Consider the following 17,452-nt stretch of genomic DNA (forward strand, 5'->3'; position numbering starts at 1 on the left):
AACTGTTTCATAGCAAAATACAGAGATGCCATATTTTCAGCAGCGCTACAATGGAGAAAAAAAAATCATGCATCTAAAATATCATCACTAAGCATCTGTTTATGGTGCCAACTTTAAGAGAGCAAGAATGTCTTTACTTTACCCTTAAATTACCATATGGAATGATGTGCTGCTCCAAGAAGGACTTGCTACACATGTAAATAATAGCAATCCACAGAACTGTATAAAAATACAACTCTAACCCTCAGTCACTGTGCAAGAGTGCATGTTATAGTGTAATGGAATGTTATACAGGATAAATTCATATTACTTTTGCTTTATGTACATTAATCTGAGTGTGTCTTTACAAAGAAAAAGATAAAAATTATTGTATTTAGAAAAATTCTCAATGATTTCAACTTTTTCTGTAAATACACATACAGACAGCGTGACACTGAGGACCTTAAAGTGGCTGACAATCTTTAATTATCTCCCATCTCATGCCATATTCTATTGTCCGATCTGCCATGGTACCATGGAGACAGCTATTTTAATTGGTCTGGGGTTTTGTGAATCACATCATGCTCTCTTTGCTCTCTAGGCCTGATTATAAAAGCCTGCGACTGACTAATGGAGGCAGAATGAGTCTTCTGTGCCATCTATTACCACGTCTTCTCTCCCTCCCCCTCCATCTTACTCGATCCTTTCTGTCAACCAGCTCCAACTCTCTCATCCATCTGCTTTGACTGTCTCATGGTTGCGATCCCGCTGTTAAAATCTAAAGCGATACGAGCACACCGTGCTGCACAGATCCAAACCCATCCCTGCGTCGCAGTTTGAATTGGGTTTAATTCACGTGACTCTTAGGCGAGTCCTAAAACGACAGTCAGGGTTTCAATGGGGTGCCTTGTTTTTGAAAGAAATGTTCATGTGAAATCACAGACAGTGAGATTTTTAAAATTAGGTCCTGACATTGGGTCTGATTCAGGGTCAAGTTAGTTTCATGCAGTGTCAGGTCTCGTCAGAACGTGGACAAACAAAATCCCAGATGAGGCTTAGTGCTTTTTTAAACTTTTAATGCAGGTTGCATTGATGATGTGCAGTTTTCTGCAGCAACATGTTAATTGGTGACTAATGACAAAAAAGGTAGAAAAAAGTAAGATGCCACCATGTTCTGTGTGATGAGGCTTTTAGTATGCAGACAGAAAAAGAGGTTTGTATTTATGGAAATGAAAACTAACATAAATTCACATATTTTGTCCTCAATTAGAAAGTTACAAATGTATAAATATGTCGGTTATTTGAGTATTTCAGTACTTTATTTGCAAGAAGCATAAACAGGGAAACATCTTGTTCTAACAGCACCCTTAAATTGGTTATTAACATAGCCAGTGGTCATGAAAATGACATTTTGCGTTATGATAGAAACAGAGTTAGCATTTATTTATTTATTTGTATATGCACTTTTTTTAGAGTGTATTTACGTTTACGAGACTTTGCTTGTGTAGGCTCCTTGTGATGTTCTGCAGGTTGGCTGTTAATGTATAAGAAGTGATGTGTAAAATAGTTACAAATGACTGGAACTGAATGGTGAAGAAATTTAAATGAATAAAACTGAGAAGTGAGAGTTTCTAAATGTTTAATGGGTAAAAAACATCATTATACTATGCTTTAATTTTTGTTAAACAGCTACTTTTTAATGTTTTTTTTCTTTATAAATATTTCTGTGTAATAAATCATCTGAAGTTTAAGTGAAAGGAGAATTCTTTAAAACGATGCTTTCCTCAAGAGAACCAGGGGGAAGCAGCTGAGAGTTTGGTTGGAACTTCTATTCACATGCTTGGATTGAACATGTACATGCATGTAGTCTCAACATAATCCTAGCAGTTATGCAATGTTGAAAGTGGATCATGCTTTTCATATGTGGTTTAAGTTTGTTACATAAAATAACATGTAGAAGCTGCATGATCAGATTCGGGCCTTTCATACACATGAACAAAGTGACACACTCTTTCTTCACTTCTTCTATCTGTGAGTGTTCACAGAGGCACAAAGCAATGAGATTTAATTCTTACAGTCAGGTTGGTGACTGTAAGAATTAAATCTGCATATGTGTGGCCCATTTCCTCTTTTACATTCAGAGATGTTAGTGATCTGTAAACAGAAATCGAAGTAAATACTAAAGAGGTTTAAAAAGAAATGCCTACTGCAATCCCTTTTGGTACAAATCCATTTTCAAATTGAATAGCAAGAATGCTGTCAAAACTTGAAGAGAAATAAACAGGGTGAAAGTAAATAGATAAATGATCCGTTTTGGTGGTAGCTGATTCATGCATTATGCAGCACATTGTTGCTAAATTTATGCTTTAATTTGAAATACTTTGAAATGATTAGAACCACCAAAAAACTTTTCCATTAAAATCTGTAAAGGAATTCACCAAAGATGCACACTCAATATTTTCCTTTTTCTGCTCTGTGTTTGAGTCATAATATGTTTTTGTTTCCAGGGCAAAGCACTGCTGGCAGAAGAAGGACTCCGTGTGAACTGCAGTGGAAGTGGACGAGGAAGAATAGTGACGGAAAAGAGACAAAGTAAATCATACGTTCAGACCTCGGACAGACTCCAAATTAGCAATGTTCCCCTCAGGCAGGGATTACCTTTTTCTACATTGTCCTCCTCTCCATCACTCCTACTCTTCCTCCCTCATGCAGCAAAACAGCCATCCGAGATTCTGAGCTGTGAGCGCTCTCCCTGTGTTTCACCCACCCACACACAAATTAAACACACACACACAAACATCTGAGCTTCTGCATCCTGCTCATGGTCGTTGGCCTGCCCTCCTCAGCTGCTGCTACTGCTCACGTGTTAGACCATGAAGAGGCCCAAGCAGCAGACGGGGCCCCTGAGCTTCCTAAACTTCTTCAGTCGCAAGCCCAAATCGGAACCAAGAACCGAGAGACCCGTGGAAGCCCGGTCCAAAGAGGAGGTGGCTATAACCCTGACTCCAAGTGGGCATCCGGAGCAGGTGAGACTGAAGCTCCAGATGCTTGTCTTGTCTTAGAATGAGGAAAAAGCAGTGAGATGATTAAATGTTCTATCTCAGGATCTCAGCATCACAGCAGACGATGCTGGAGAATCAAGAGCTTCCGGAGCAGAAGGAAGAGAAGGAGGAGGTCCTCCAGCTGCAGCTGAAGTGGGCGAGAGTGGGGCTACCACCGCGGAGTGTGTGGGTGGGGTCAGCAGCGGCTCCACCTGTGTCTTGTCCCTCTCCTCCTCCAGCCAGGAGCAGCTATTGGAAGAACACCTGGAAGAGTGCCCGCTGTGCCTGCTCAGCCAACCACGTTGCCACTTCCCACGCCTCAGCTCCTGTTCCCACAGGGCGTGCTCTGACTGCCTTCGCCAGTACCTGCGCATTGAGATATCAGAGAGCAGGGTCTGCATCGCGTGCCCGCAGTGCTCCGAGACAATGGCGCCACTAGATGTTCGTGCCATTCTGGATGACCAGGCACTGCTGGAGAGGTTTGAGGAGTACCAGCTGAGACGTTTTCTGGCTGCTGATCCGGATACACGCTGGTGTCCTGCGCCTGACTGCAGGTGAGAGATGAGCCTACACATCCACTTAGCAACATTTAAATTTAGGAACATTCAACTTTGCTCATTATATTTCCTGACATCATACAGCATAATTACACTGTAGTTCTTAAATAGTCCTAAGTTTATTAATAGCTAGCTGCTTCGGGGTGGAGGATCAATTTAATGGCTTCCATCGACTATATGGATGTATTTTATTTTTGACATCTTGAGTCACTTTCTTGAAAAAAAAACAAATCCAATCCCTCAGTATGATAAAAGTCTTTGTCAAGCCCCCCGTCAGACCACCCCTGGTTTTATGTTGTCAAAAACAAAAGACACCCATGTTTTTTCCAACTGTTGATTGATGATTGACTCATCATTGAAAGGATCAACTTGCAGCCTTTAAAGCTCAGTTTGAGTTACAAGCATCACCAATTCTGATGTGGTTAAAAGCTTTATGCAATCAATATATTGTGCAACAGACATAGCTTTGAAAAGGGAATTAATCCTCTGCATCTGATGCCAGCTGTAAGTTTTAGGTTTAAACCTGAAGTTAATTTAAAATATTTGCGTTTTTGCTCATTAGTCAACATGCAGTGCTCCACAATCGTACTGAAAGCTTGTTTAGTAAATGTTTTTAAAAATTGTACAATGAGCATGAGTGCACAGACTTTTTGCTTATTACTTTGTTAAAGCACTTATGGCTGCATCATGAAAAGTTATACAACTTTGTACATCTCAGTGGAAGTTTTGCCAGATTTTTCAGGCAGAAACATTAAAACTCATTGATAAAGTGTCCGTAGGCAGCTGTTTTTAAGGTTTCCCAAGATGATCTTGCAGGTTTGTGTTAATACACTTCCTGGGTCACTCTTAGATTTTCTTTAAGCTCTCTTGGCATTTTGCTTTAGATTGTTGTCTGTATTTATTTTCAGCCTCTGAGTGAAAGCTCGACAGAAATCCTGGCCAAGTTTTTACTCTGGTTTTCATTCAAAGCAAAGGACAAGATTGGTGGCCTTGGGGGGGTACAGGACACCACCAAAATCTGACTACCCTCCTGCGTGTCACCCCAGGAATAGACAATCAGATTCTAAGACATTTTTAGGCTAACCTGACCTTTACCTGGGTAAACTTTATGAACGTAACATGTATTGTACTTTTCTGTTCTACAGTAAAACATCCATGTCCTTGAGCATAATGAAGCAATTATACAGCATCATCTGACCACCTGCTGCTGCGGGTGATGATATTTTGTCTTTCCAAGCTGCTTACACTTTATGAAGAGTATATAAAAGTCAGAGAACCACCAAATGTAATGGCTATGTTAAGTTAAATGGTCAATAATACTAAATAAACCCTGAAAAAAACTTGGGATCTGACTTAAAGCAGGTATTTCCTTTTATGAATCAATCTTATAAAGTATAAATGTTTTAGCAACAGAAATTAATACAATACAATGTAGGATCATTCCAAGTTAAATCTTTGGCTGTTTTTATTTATTTATTTATTTATTTTTACCATTTTTCTTTCATTTTTGCATTAGATGACCACTTAAATCTTAAAGATCAATTATTTTTCTCTTGAATATAAATCCATTTTTAAAAGGTATAGTTTACATGTGCCACCCCTTTCACAGTTTTTGTCTCTCTCTCTGGGCCCCTATCAAAGTTTTGCCATCAATATGTTGGTCATGAGGATGCTATTAACACACTTTTGGATGTGAAAAAAACAGCACAATGTTTCTTTCAACAGATCAGATTTAAATTTTCATGAGCTGTGATTTATTGAACTAAGATTGTAAAAAAATCTCTGTCAACAGAGGTCTTCAACAGGGTCCCATTTTTATGGACAGACAGGCCTTTTTATGATTTTTTTTTCTGTATTATATTTCTTCCCATTTTAATCTCTACAAATTTATACACACTTCAACATGAGCCCAACATATTGCTGTATATAAATGCATGGAGGCAGAAAATGTTCTCTTTCATATATAATTGCACACGTTCAGACACACTATCTCAAGCTGGAAACCAGTTAAATCCCAGCACAAAACAAGGCTCAACCAGTCCCTTTAAGCCTCCTGCACAGAAAGAGGAGGACCCATTCTCCTCATTAATACTGATGTATTAATGAGGAGGCTGCATGTCACATGCTGGTTCTATCAGGTTCTCTGTGATTGGCCGGGTATATTCAGTTAGCAGCTGTCTAAGATTAAAGCTGCAAGAATGCACGCACCAATATTGGTTATAAAGAAGATACATTTGCAAAATAAACAAACAAGACAAATAATGGAAACATTAGCATAACATTAACATCATTTATTTTCACCCAGGAATCGTGTGCAATCAGATCAAAAATAATTCCGATACAAACACATCCACAACAACCAACTACTGAGGCCAGTACATTATAACTGTATTCAAACTGTATGGACGTTGTTACGAGTGAAAATGGAAAGTTTAACTCAACCAAAAAAAACAAAACAAAAAAAACCCTGCATAAGCAAAAGAGCGATAAGCCTCTGCATCAGAAATCATTGGTGAAAAGACCTGCTGTTGATTTAGCAGCTGATAAGGGTCAGCAAAATTGAGAGAATACCCCAAAAAATACAGATAATCATCTGAATTTTGGATTTACTTTGGAGGAGACAGATGGCATTGGGTTACAAATGTGTGTGACATGTATTGTGCTATGTTTGGTTTAAAAACTGGATTACTAAGGATGTATCTCTGCAAGGAAGTTGCATGCGGCACAGAGAGTCACTTATCGAAGACTTGAGTGCTGAATTGTCAGGGGTCATGCACTTAGTCATGAAACATGTCAATATAGTGAAGAAGAGTGCTTTGCAAATGTGTCTGTTCTCTATTCTCTATTCTCTATTTCTGTGTCATTGAGAGGAGAAGAAATCACTACGCTGCTGAACCACTCTAAGATTTGCTGGCTATCATGTGCAACTGTGTTGTCACATGTGCACACATCTATCAGGGAAGCTTTTTACTTCTCCAAAATTCACAGTATTGCAGTACAGTAACAATGTCTGCCTCACCAAACTCTCATATCTTAACGATATTTTAACTGAGGTAAACAAACTTAACAGTTGTATTCAAGGTCTCAGTAAACAAGCCAATCAGCTGGATAATAACAATTTGTGTTTAGTCATTTATATCTGTCTGATTAGTCATCTTCATCATGAGGTATAACTTGCAAGCACTGTGTATTTGTAGAATGAGTAACACAACTACACACGTAAGTAGTGCCCCACAAAAATGTGTAAAAATCTCCTGGAATATTCTCCTGTTGATATTCACTCTCGTTTAGACAATCCGCTGGTACCACGTGTCTGCCAGTCATAAATATGGCACTGGTACTTGATTGTCATTTCCTGCCAGTTTCTGATGTATTCCTGTTCCGACACATCTTGCTTCCATTAAATGGATCCAACAGCCAATGACGTTCTGCACAATGACTAATTCATTTGAATCAAGTGTGTTGGAGCAGCTACACATGGAACTTCTGAAGGATTGTGGCCTTGAGGATAGGAGCTGGACATCCCTGGTATAACTGATAGAGAGATATATCGCAGTGACATTCTGGAGCCAGTGGTGATTCCCGTGTCTCTAGTATCTGGGACCTCCAGCATGACAGTGCTCTCAACGCTGATTTGACAGGAGCGTGATCGTTATGAGTTGTACCTTTTTCAAAAGGTGACTAATCAGGCTTGTAGATGTTGTAACACCAAATGATACTCTTACAGGGGAATAAATGGCCAAACACAAAGAACCTTGCTTTTATGCTAATCTTATAATGAGACTCATGTTTTTCTGTACAACCTCATCGAGTACCACTAAAAACATGTTGCACTTGGAGCCACAGGGACGGATGTTTCTGCATGGTGTGTTCCTACAATCAGTTAACCAGCTTAGTGTGTTCTCCATTTGTATAACTGCCTGGAATATGGATTAAATTATGTTCCAAAGAGCTGTAACATGATTTTATTGCAGCATTGATTTTGGACATCATCGTTAATCATTCAGGCAGAAATCATTTGTGGCAAAATTCAGAGATGTTTTTGTTTTTCATCGACAGCAGCCCCAGAAGAGCAAGAAGCAAGCTGTTCTGGGTTAACCCAGAACATGCACTGACACTGATCCATTGCTGCATGACCCTAATGTTCATAGATGGGTAACAAGATAGGACAGTTGATGGGAAATCCTAATGGGTGTGTGTTTGTGTGTGCATGTATTCAGCTGATGTTTGTGATCAAAGGCAGATAGACATCAGGGTTTAGGTTTTGGCAGAATGCCGTCTCCTCAGCTGTCTGCAGTCACAGCCGGGTCTTGATGAATGAATGGAGCAAAAATCAGAAAGCTAATATGTCTGAAGCAGTGGTGAATCAAATACAAAAGCAGAAGAGATCTTAGCTCTACATGAAAAAGATGAACGTTATCTATTGTTTTACGATAACACAAGAACATCTTTTAAAGTGGCGGTTAATCGCAATTCTATGATTTGCCACAAATAGTCACATAACGCACCTTAGACAATCCGTAAACTGGTCCTTCCCAGTTATTATCACAACCTTTGTATTCCCATGTTTCCTACAAACACACATTCCACGAGGTCTTACTGACATGGGCTTAGCTGGAGATTATGGTGGTGCTGAGAAAGTGTGATAAAAATTGCTTTTTGTCCCACACACACTTGCATTCATATGTGCTCTTATTGCCATGGTTGTGCTTGTGTGCTGTGTGTTGTACTGCTGCAGGAAGTTTTGAATAAGTATCATTCGGGAATTCTTAAGCAGGAATACAAATCTTTCAGTGATTCTAACATTAAACCATTTTTAGACAAATTATTTTTTTTAAATTTATAACTAAATCAAAGTCATTATATGGGTTCTAATTTTTGTTCACATTTATTCAGGTTTTTTTCTTTAAAAAATGGTCCCAGTTTATCCTTTAGGGTGTTTGTATATTTTGTATTAAAGTCCCATAAAATCCACTTTTAGGGCTTTATATATGTCTTGTGCAATAAGCCTCACTTGTACACCAGTCTCTGCCCATCTCCTTCTGTCCAACCATCTACTTGTCCTTTTTCGTCTCATCATAAGTGTCTTTCCCGCCTGTAATCTTTTCCTCTTGCAACACAACTCCATCCTCAGCATTATTTTCCCCGTACACACTTCTTCCCTCTGCACATCTCGAAATCAAATCAGTCTCCCATTTCTTATTTGGTCCCTGAACTGTCCATCTTTGGCCGCTTGTTTCATGTCCTCACTCGTAATCCCATCTGTCGTTGTCACTTACAGTACAAATGTTAACATCTTTAATTGAGCTTTTTTTTTTTTTTTTTTAACTCTGCCTCATTTCTTTTAATCAGTGGTGAACACACTCCCTTAACCATATGGCATAGCTTGTGTGATAACTGGTGTTCTTGTTAGACTTTCACACTTTTTACATGCAAATTCCATTTCAAACATATAATCTATTAATATTTATAAACTATTTTTAGATGTCTTAAACTCCTCCGTTTATTAGGCTTATAAAATCTCTTCTCTCTTTATCAGAAATTCCTGTTTTGTTTTTTTTTGTTTTTTTTTACAGATCTTTGAAAGTGATTAATAAACCCCATATGTATCTTCACGCCTTCCCTGGGTGCAGTTTCTCAACTCTGCTTCAATACTATTGACTTTTAGAGCACGGAAATGTTGTTTATTCCAGGGTTATGTGTTAATAATGTTAGACAAACCTTGTTCCTAACTTTCAAAATGACAAGATTGGTTCCCTAAGCTTTAGTGAAACCTGGGTTTTCTAAAAATTTTCTTCTACGATTGTCATCAACGGCAGAAATAAAATGCTTTTGCCACAGAATTGATGCTTAATGAGCACATGATATGCCTTTAAGCATATTTAGAGATTTCATGGATGTATTGTAACGTTGAATGATTAAAACTTCATTTTAACTGAAGAAGTCTTTAGGCTCTGTATGAATTATGATTTATTAAAGTATATTAGCAGCATATAACACTGCTTCCATTTTTTTTTTAATTTACAAAAATGGTCTTTTTGACATTCTTCTGATGACAAAGTGTGAATAGGTGTTATATGACTGAAATATTACACGTAATAGTTGCTTCTACAAAAGAAAGCTGTAGCTTAACTTGAGTCAGACAAAGTCTCTTCAGTTCCAGTCCTGCAGCAGTTGTCTTCTTTCTGTGTTTGGGTTGTTAAACCTGTCAAACCTGGAGAGTTTTAATTAATTCTTATCTTTGAATCACTTACTTAAACTTGTATTGGATCATTAGTCACACACACTCCTAGGTATTATATTAAAATGTTAACTGATGTCCAATCTGTGGAGCAAACTTTATTGTTTTTGCATGCTAAGACGACAAGTCTTGTAAGAGTGAATTGTATTCCATGATTTTCTCATTTCAGCTATGCAGTGATAGCTTATGGCTGTGCAGAGTGTCCCAAGCTGAGCTGCGGCCGTGAGGGTTGTGACACAGAGTTCTGCTACCACTGTCGGCAGCTGTGGCACCCTAACCAGACATGTGATCAGGCCCGGCGTCAGCGAGCCCGCCACACCTCAGGCGGGAATGATGCCTCCGCATTGTATGTCTTCAATGAAGAACCAGGAGGAGGTAAATCGTTGTTGCATTCTCCATACATGGATGATGTATGGTAGAGTGTGTTTGTATGTTTATGAGCAAAGAGGGCAAAGCTACTGGTGCAACAAACTGTTATGCAGTATCTGTCAGTGAAACAATGGTTGTCGCAAGCAACCAGTTAGCTCATAAAGTTTATCAGTAAATATAGCAAACTGTCGTCTTGCATGATCATTTTGCTGCAGATGCAGAGGAGATCAAAGCCTGCCCTCGCTGTGGTGCCTACATCATGAAGACCAATGATGGCAGCTGTAACCGCATGAACTGTACTGTGTGTGCGTGTCAGTTCTGCTGGCTGTGTATGCAGGAGATCACCGATGTGCACTACCTCAGGTATCCTTTTCACACCCAGATCACAATCTAATTAACAGACATGACCAGATGTCCACATCAGGTATGCTCTAAAGCTTTTACAAACCAGAAAAAGTCATACCATCATTAAGTAGATATATTAACATATGAATCAAGAAAAAAGCTGAACAGCAGGTAGCTTCAACCTCTTTCTCAACATTTCATTCTTATTGTAAATCTATTATATCAGGCCTCTGGAGTATTTGTCAGACAAAAGGATTGGTTTCAAGATGTTATCAAAATTAATATCAAGATAAAATGGTAAAAATACATTTCCTGTTATCATGAAAATATTGTTCCACTTTTGTCTGTATGTTTTATACTTTACACTTATACAAATGTCCAAAATTAACTATGACCAGCGTCCATGTGGATGTTTCTTTGTTCTGTTTAATTTTTTTGGCCAATTTATCATTATTTAAATACAATTTAAAAAGAGACAATACCTTTTGTTGAAGTAAATATTTTTACTTTCAATTACTTTTTAATATGACAGTGTAAAGATAACATTAATCACACAGTACTAGAAACTTTCTGCTCATCTTTTGGAAGAGTTATTATACAGTTGGTACATTATTTTAGTATAAGTTGCCCTAGTAAGGCATTTGGACATAGTAGTGGAAGTATAAAAAAACTATTGCTTGGTCCCAGTTCATTGAATAACTTACTATATATGTAGTATGTTTACTGGCATTGATGCTAGATAATTAATTCGGACCAGCTGATCAGTCAGAAAAATTAAGAAGGCAGTTACCAGCAATTACAATTATTACTGAGATGCAGCCCTGAAGTGTATCTTTGATTATACGGTGAAAGTATTTCATCTGTAAACCAATACGTATGTTTAAAAAAAGTGGGCCAGTCAGCAAGGCACGCTCATGCATCAATCTTAAGTGGCCACACTGATTTAAGCAGCGAGTCTTCCATTGATTTTTCCAGTCCTTGAAGGGAGTCACTGCTGACTTGTCTTCAGTTACTCAGCTTAATGTAAAGTTATGCCTCCATATTCACAGCCTGCAGGAACTGCGTGACATGTAGTGTATATATAGTGTATGTAGTATGTGTATGTAGATTTTTTTGAATGTTTACATTAAAAAAAGATGTGTCCAATGTACTGTTAGCTGCTTAAATTTCTGTTTCTGTGCAAGCAACGTCAGCTTCCCCTCTCCCCTCCCTTTCCCTCTTCCCTTATCCTGGTTTACCTTTCATGCTGCAAATTGCTGTGAATGTTTGGCAGAAGGGCAAAGCTTTAAGCATCGCACAGCAAATCTGGCAGTTCAGAGCAGCACAGCAAATTCATAATACCTCACCCCCAACCCACTGGGGCATTGACATTCCCAAAGTGACATTGGCTGTTACAACATAATTGCATACTTTGAGAATTAGTGAAGCCCTTAGGTGTTGTTTGTGCTCTTTATTTTGTCACTCCTGCTCCTACAAGCCAAGTGTAACTGTACTGAGGCCACTCTGCATAAGTCAGTCACACTCCTCTCTGAGACTGTTGGAGTAGCTCCACAACACCAAAATTAGATTCCTGATATTAGAAACTATTAAGGCAAAATGAAAGCAGTAAAACATCATCAAAGAATGAACAGACTTATTTCTACAGTGTGTAAAAAAAAGCAAAATAAAAAAAACCAAAAGCATTCAAGTATGAGCTTCAAATGCAATCCAGGGAGATGAGGCACAGCTGTCATGAAATATGCAGGTTATTAAGTAATGGTAATGTAGTTATGAGAAAGACAAAGTAGCTTTCATGTTATTGTCAGTTTTTGTTTGTTTAATTTGTTTCTCGATTAAAAAAAAACAAAAAAAAAAAACATTCCCAAATGTTTCATGTTCCATTAGGTGATGCTGCTCTGGAGGTCATGAACAAAATGATAATGATACTGCTGTGTTCGCAGCACATTATTATGAGCATTAGTTTACGTGAGCTTGTTTTATGGTGGAACATTTTTCTCTCAAACTATGGAGATAATATTTTCTTTTTTTTTCTGCTGTGTGTTTCAGTCCCTCAGGATGTACATTTTGGGGGAAGAAGCCATGGTCTCAAACCCGCAAGGTACTGTGGCAGGTGGGCATGTTGCTTGGAGCGCCTGTAGTCATCTCCCTTATCGCGGGCATTGCCATCCCAGTCATCATTGTGGGTATACCAATCTACATGGGTCGCAAGGTCAGTGACATCAGGAACAGCCAGTAACTCCCAGACGGCAGCCACTTGTCAGATGGAGTTTCGCATTGCTCTTATTTTCTCGTGTACTTGCTTCGAAAGCAGTGTGTACTAAAACCAAAGGTGTGAATCGCTTTGTGTGTTTTTGTGTCGAAGGATTGTGAAAGCTCACACAGGTCTCACTGTCAATCTTCTCATCCCTTCATGCATGCTACAGTGCATCTATTAGTAGATAACGATTGCATAGATGGAGAAAAGCAAGGAACAAAAGAGATTTCCATGAGGTAATTTATGTTTCTTTTATTACCCCTGCAGGTCCATGGCCGTTGTAAGAAAAACAATATCTCAGGAAGTAAGCACTACTTGACTGTGGCAAGTGGAGTGATGATGTCAGTGTTTGTGTCGCCGGTCATAGCAGCTGTCACTGTGGGTAAGGAACAAACAAAAACGTAATATGTTCTGTCCTGGAAACAGGAGAGTGAGAGCGCTCAAAAGGCAAAGTGACCTGGGTTTTGCTGATGTGGGAAAGTACATAATCAAGACTGTAAAAAGATGGTCACATGTCCTCGATGTCCCTCAGCATTTCTGGAAGGTGTGTTTAATTTAGCACTTAGTTTTTTATTATGAATAAGATATGAATTTTATTACATTTCTAGGTCTCTAGATTAATAAGAAAGTCATTTTGTTACTAAAGCTAAAATGGTTAGAATGAATTGATCAGCACAAGAGTAACATTTTCACATCATAATACTCTGAACACAATTTATAACCTAAAAATAAAAGACAGTTCAACGTTTTGTTCAACATGTTTATTTGCTTTATAGATGATATTTGTGCAACACCTGATACCACTTGATCAGGTTTCATACAAATAATATAAAAACAAACAATATTCTTAATTTAGCAACTTTATAGTGAGATTGCGCAACATTTCAGTCTCGTTTTTAAAAAGAAACCCACATATTCATGAATTAGGAACAAGCTAGCAGATGTAAAAAAAGTGATTAAAGATGATTTAACACAATAATATTTAGAAACTTTCACTGCATTTTTTAAAATTATTTTGTAGTGCTTTTAGCTGTGCTTCTTAATAACCTTTTATCATATGTATCATGTCAATAAGCCTGAAAAAATACATAAGTTATTATTTTTAGTACCTCACATTAACTCTGAAGTATTGTGTGTATTCTGTTGAGTGTCTAATGCAGTTTTTTGCTCATTTTGAGTTTGAATTAGAACAAAACATTGTGAGTTAGATGGTAGTGGGGATGCACTTAATTTTTCCAAACTTTGCAAAAGTTTGTTTAAATGAATTAGTACTTATGATGCATATGATATTATTTGGACTACATTATTATTATTTACAAAAACATGCTCAAGTGGATGGCTCTGTTTTTGCAAAAACATTGTTTACATCTTATTTGCCTCAGATATATTGTGACTATTCATAAATCAGAGGAGATCTTAAGAATATATGTAAATATATATACTTAACAAATTCAGTTAAGCTTATTTTCCTGTTTCTTGGCAAAAATAACCAACTGCTGGTGGTTGCTTCATTTATTGTAATATGAGACAGAAACAGTGGCATTGATGTTTTCATGCAGTATTATTATCTTCAGTATTATCTTCATAAGCCTTTATCATGCATAGAAATGTACCCATGTAAATGTTTGTTCGCTCAGATTTCTGTGTGGAAACATATCGTTTGATGCTTTTAGTTCACACAGTGCCTGAAATCTTTTATTTTCTACTGTAGGTAACATTGAGCCTGACCAAAATCCTTCAGGCTTTAGAAGCTTTGCAGCTTTCCTCTGCAGCACACTATGATGAAACCTGTCTTTCCACATGCACACACTGAAACACCTATTCAGCTGCACAGTATTTCACATCATCGCCTGCCCAGACATTCGCCTCCCTGTGAACATCCCGATTTTTATGCATTTTCATTTATTGGTCTTAAACTCTTTCTGCCATATTTCTCTTTGTTTCTCCACAGTTTTCTGTTTTTACTCTCAACAGCTGTTATTTTGCCTCTCATATGCTAGACACATCTCCCTGTCTTGTTGTGTTGCTCTTTTTTTCTCGGACACACAAACAGTCCATCATGTTTGCTCCCCTCTGTGTGAATTGTTTGGTTGGCTAGCTCATCCTTTTGCCCCGGTTTCACCCTGTTGCTGAGTCAATAGTGGCCCAGTGTTCTCGCAGTGTTAATGATGTCCCTTTGTTTGGCCGGCACTCTGCTTTGTGTTCCTAAATTCCTAGCACAGTCCGAGGTTGCATAATCACACAGCATAGTGAGGTTGGTGATCTTCATGTTTGGAGGGTTTTTTGGAATTGATTTAGTTGAAGTTCTGAGAAACAGTGGATGTAAATCAAACTTTCAAAAGCAAATATGATGTTCATTCTGTGGTTATGCACCACTGTTTGATGTTTTGATGTTGCTTTTGGACAATGCCATCCATCACTGTGCGTACATTGCGTATGTTTCTGTCAGAACTTTCTGTCATTAAATCCTGCCAATATATGGATTGTGAATTGTTTTCCATTTGCACGTAAAACAATACAACTGCACTGGAAGATGCCAAAAGTGTCGAGTACATATACAAATAGAAATTACTCCCTCTTGTGTTCATTCTGTGTCACTGTGTCACCAAATGATGAATATTCAGAAGTCTCTGATTGGCTGAGTGGGGGTCCTCTGTGTTGGCATGGATACAAAACCATGTCTGCTCCAAAACAGGATTTAGTCTCTACGACAAAGCAGACTACTTCTGAAATGGCATAAAACATCTAATAATGGGACGATGAACAGGAAGAGGAAATATGGCTTTATATTAAGTTAAACATGCAATGTAACACCGATGTACCAAATAGACTGGAAAATCTACTTAATATAGGCTATCTAGCACTCCAAGACTTCAATATATTTTAAAACATGCACAACTAGGGATTTGCAGCTGAGTAGAAGTGCAGCACTCACTTCTGTAATGCCTTCTGTGCGAGTTCAGTTAAGTTTCAAGTACTAAATTACAGCACAGAAGACACAGAAAGTAGAAACTGTAACAGAAAAAAACATCATGACATGTGTTACAGCTACTTCTTTTGTTTCTTTCAGGTGTGGGTGTGCCATTAATGCTGACCTATGTCTATGGGGTCGTTCCTATGTCACTCTGTAGGAACGGCTGGTGTCGACCGCAGAGTGAGCCCCCTGAAACACATAAAATCCAACTGGAAGATTTAGCCAGCTGTAAGTACAAACTTCTGTCGCCTTGTTCTTTAATTAAAGGATGTTGTTTAACTGTTCAAACGATCTACATGAGAATAAGGTTGCTACAGATTCCAGTTTGATCTGATGAAGTTTCAACTTCTCTTATAGATCTTCTATTCTCTCATGTAGTCAGTGATCATTTGACGGGTCAAAAGAACCCAACGCTCAGTGACACCACCGTCCAGGAAGTGAGAGTCGGTGTACAAGAAGTGGCCGTCCTCCCTAGTACGAGCACCACGCCGCCAGAGCCAAATACATATGGAGGATTGGATGAAGTCACAAAACACCATGGATACACCCAGCAGGACAGCCAGTCTGACTGCGAGGTGGTCATTGTGCCTGACAGCAAGCTTGGTGATGCACAAGCGCTTCTTATGAAGTAAGTGATACTGTTAGGCTTTCTTTTTGGTCTTTTTTATGGAAAATTATTCCAAGACTCTTGGTATAATCCCAGACCATATCCGTTTTAGGACTTTCTTGTTTTTTTATGCAATAAAGGGGAATCTTTATGACTTAACTTGCAATGAATTAGCGACTAAATGTTTGCAGCATGTGACTGTATGGTATACCATTTTTTTTTTTTTGTCTGTTGCTCCAACAGGGAGGGAACTAATATTGAAGTTCGTGTGGAAATCGAAACCCACCCCAGAGGAGCCCGCCAGTCCAGTCTTAGTAGCATCCTGTCTAGCCGAAGCTTGTCAGTGGAGTCACTGGGACACTCGCAGTCCCAAGACTACCCGTGTGCCTCAGAACTGGAAGAAAGACAAGAAAGGGGAGGACATGGAGAGGAGCGGGAGGGAAGAGAGAAACCAGGAGGAGATGAAGTTTTCCCAGTATTTGAGACGGTGGATGTATGAGCTCCTTCACAGCAGCTTTTGTGCTTGGTTAAAGTTTTAACCAAATTTTATGGGAAATTTGGACAAATCCACAAGCTGACTGGACCGAAGAGAGAACTGTTAGCCAAGGTGACCTCCTACTTCTAAGACGGACCCTCTCACCAGATGCCTTCTAGCTCAGCCTCCTATGGAAGATGCGGGTTCAGAGAGAGCAAATGAAAAAGATGAATGTGTGTGAGTGAGTGTATGAGCATGAGACTATGACAAAAAACAATGGAGGGCTATAACAGGAGATAGAAGACCATGATAGTTGGCTAATTCAGACTTTTTTTTCCTGTTTTCTTTTTGAAGAAACTACCTTACCCCCCCCCCCCCCCCCCCCCCCCCTTAAATATGAATCTTTTTCTTCAAATCTCTTATTTATCTGGCTGTTCTCGTTTAGCAACCTCACTTCCTTCTTTCCTGCCCCTTTACAAATAAAGAGATCACTACAAGCATGATTTGTTTTATGTGGGGGTCCTGAAAATCAAACAACTGTCTTGTTGTTGAGTTAATGTGAAACTTTTCACAAGCCATGCTGCAAGACAGTAAGATTTGTTTTCTAGCA

General features: G+C 38.6%; 1 protein-coding gene across 1 annotated transcript; it reads left to right on the forward strand.

The window, feature by feature from the left end:
• Positions 1-2,852: 2,852 nt before the first annotated feature.
• Positions 2,853-16,866, forward strand: LOC306767496 (E3 ubiquitin-protein ligase RNF19A; the record flags this gene model as incomplete). Its single annotated transcript, XM_079255532.1, has 9 exons — positions 2,853-3,005; positions 3,084-3,574; positions 9,988-10,193; positions 10,403-10,550; positions 12,579-12,741; positions 13,054-13,168; positions 15,857-15,988; positions 16,118-16,388; positions 16,611-16,866. The coding sequence occupies 9 exons, from the start codon at positions 2,853-2,855 to the stop codon at positions 16,864-16,866; spliced, it is 1,935 nt and encodes a 644-aa protein (XP_079111658.1).
• Positions 16,867-17,452: the final 586 nt, after the last annotated feature.

The sequence above is a fragment of the Telmatherina bonti genome (genome assembly GCF_933228915.1).
Source record: "Telmatherina bonti genome assembly, chromosome: 16".
In the NCBI taxonomy this organism is placed as follows: domain Eukaryota; kingdom Metazoa; phylum Chordata; class Actinopteri; order Atheriniformes; family Telmatherinidae; genus Telmatherina; species Telmatherina bonti.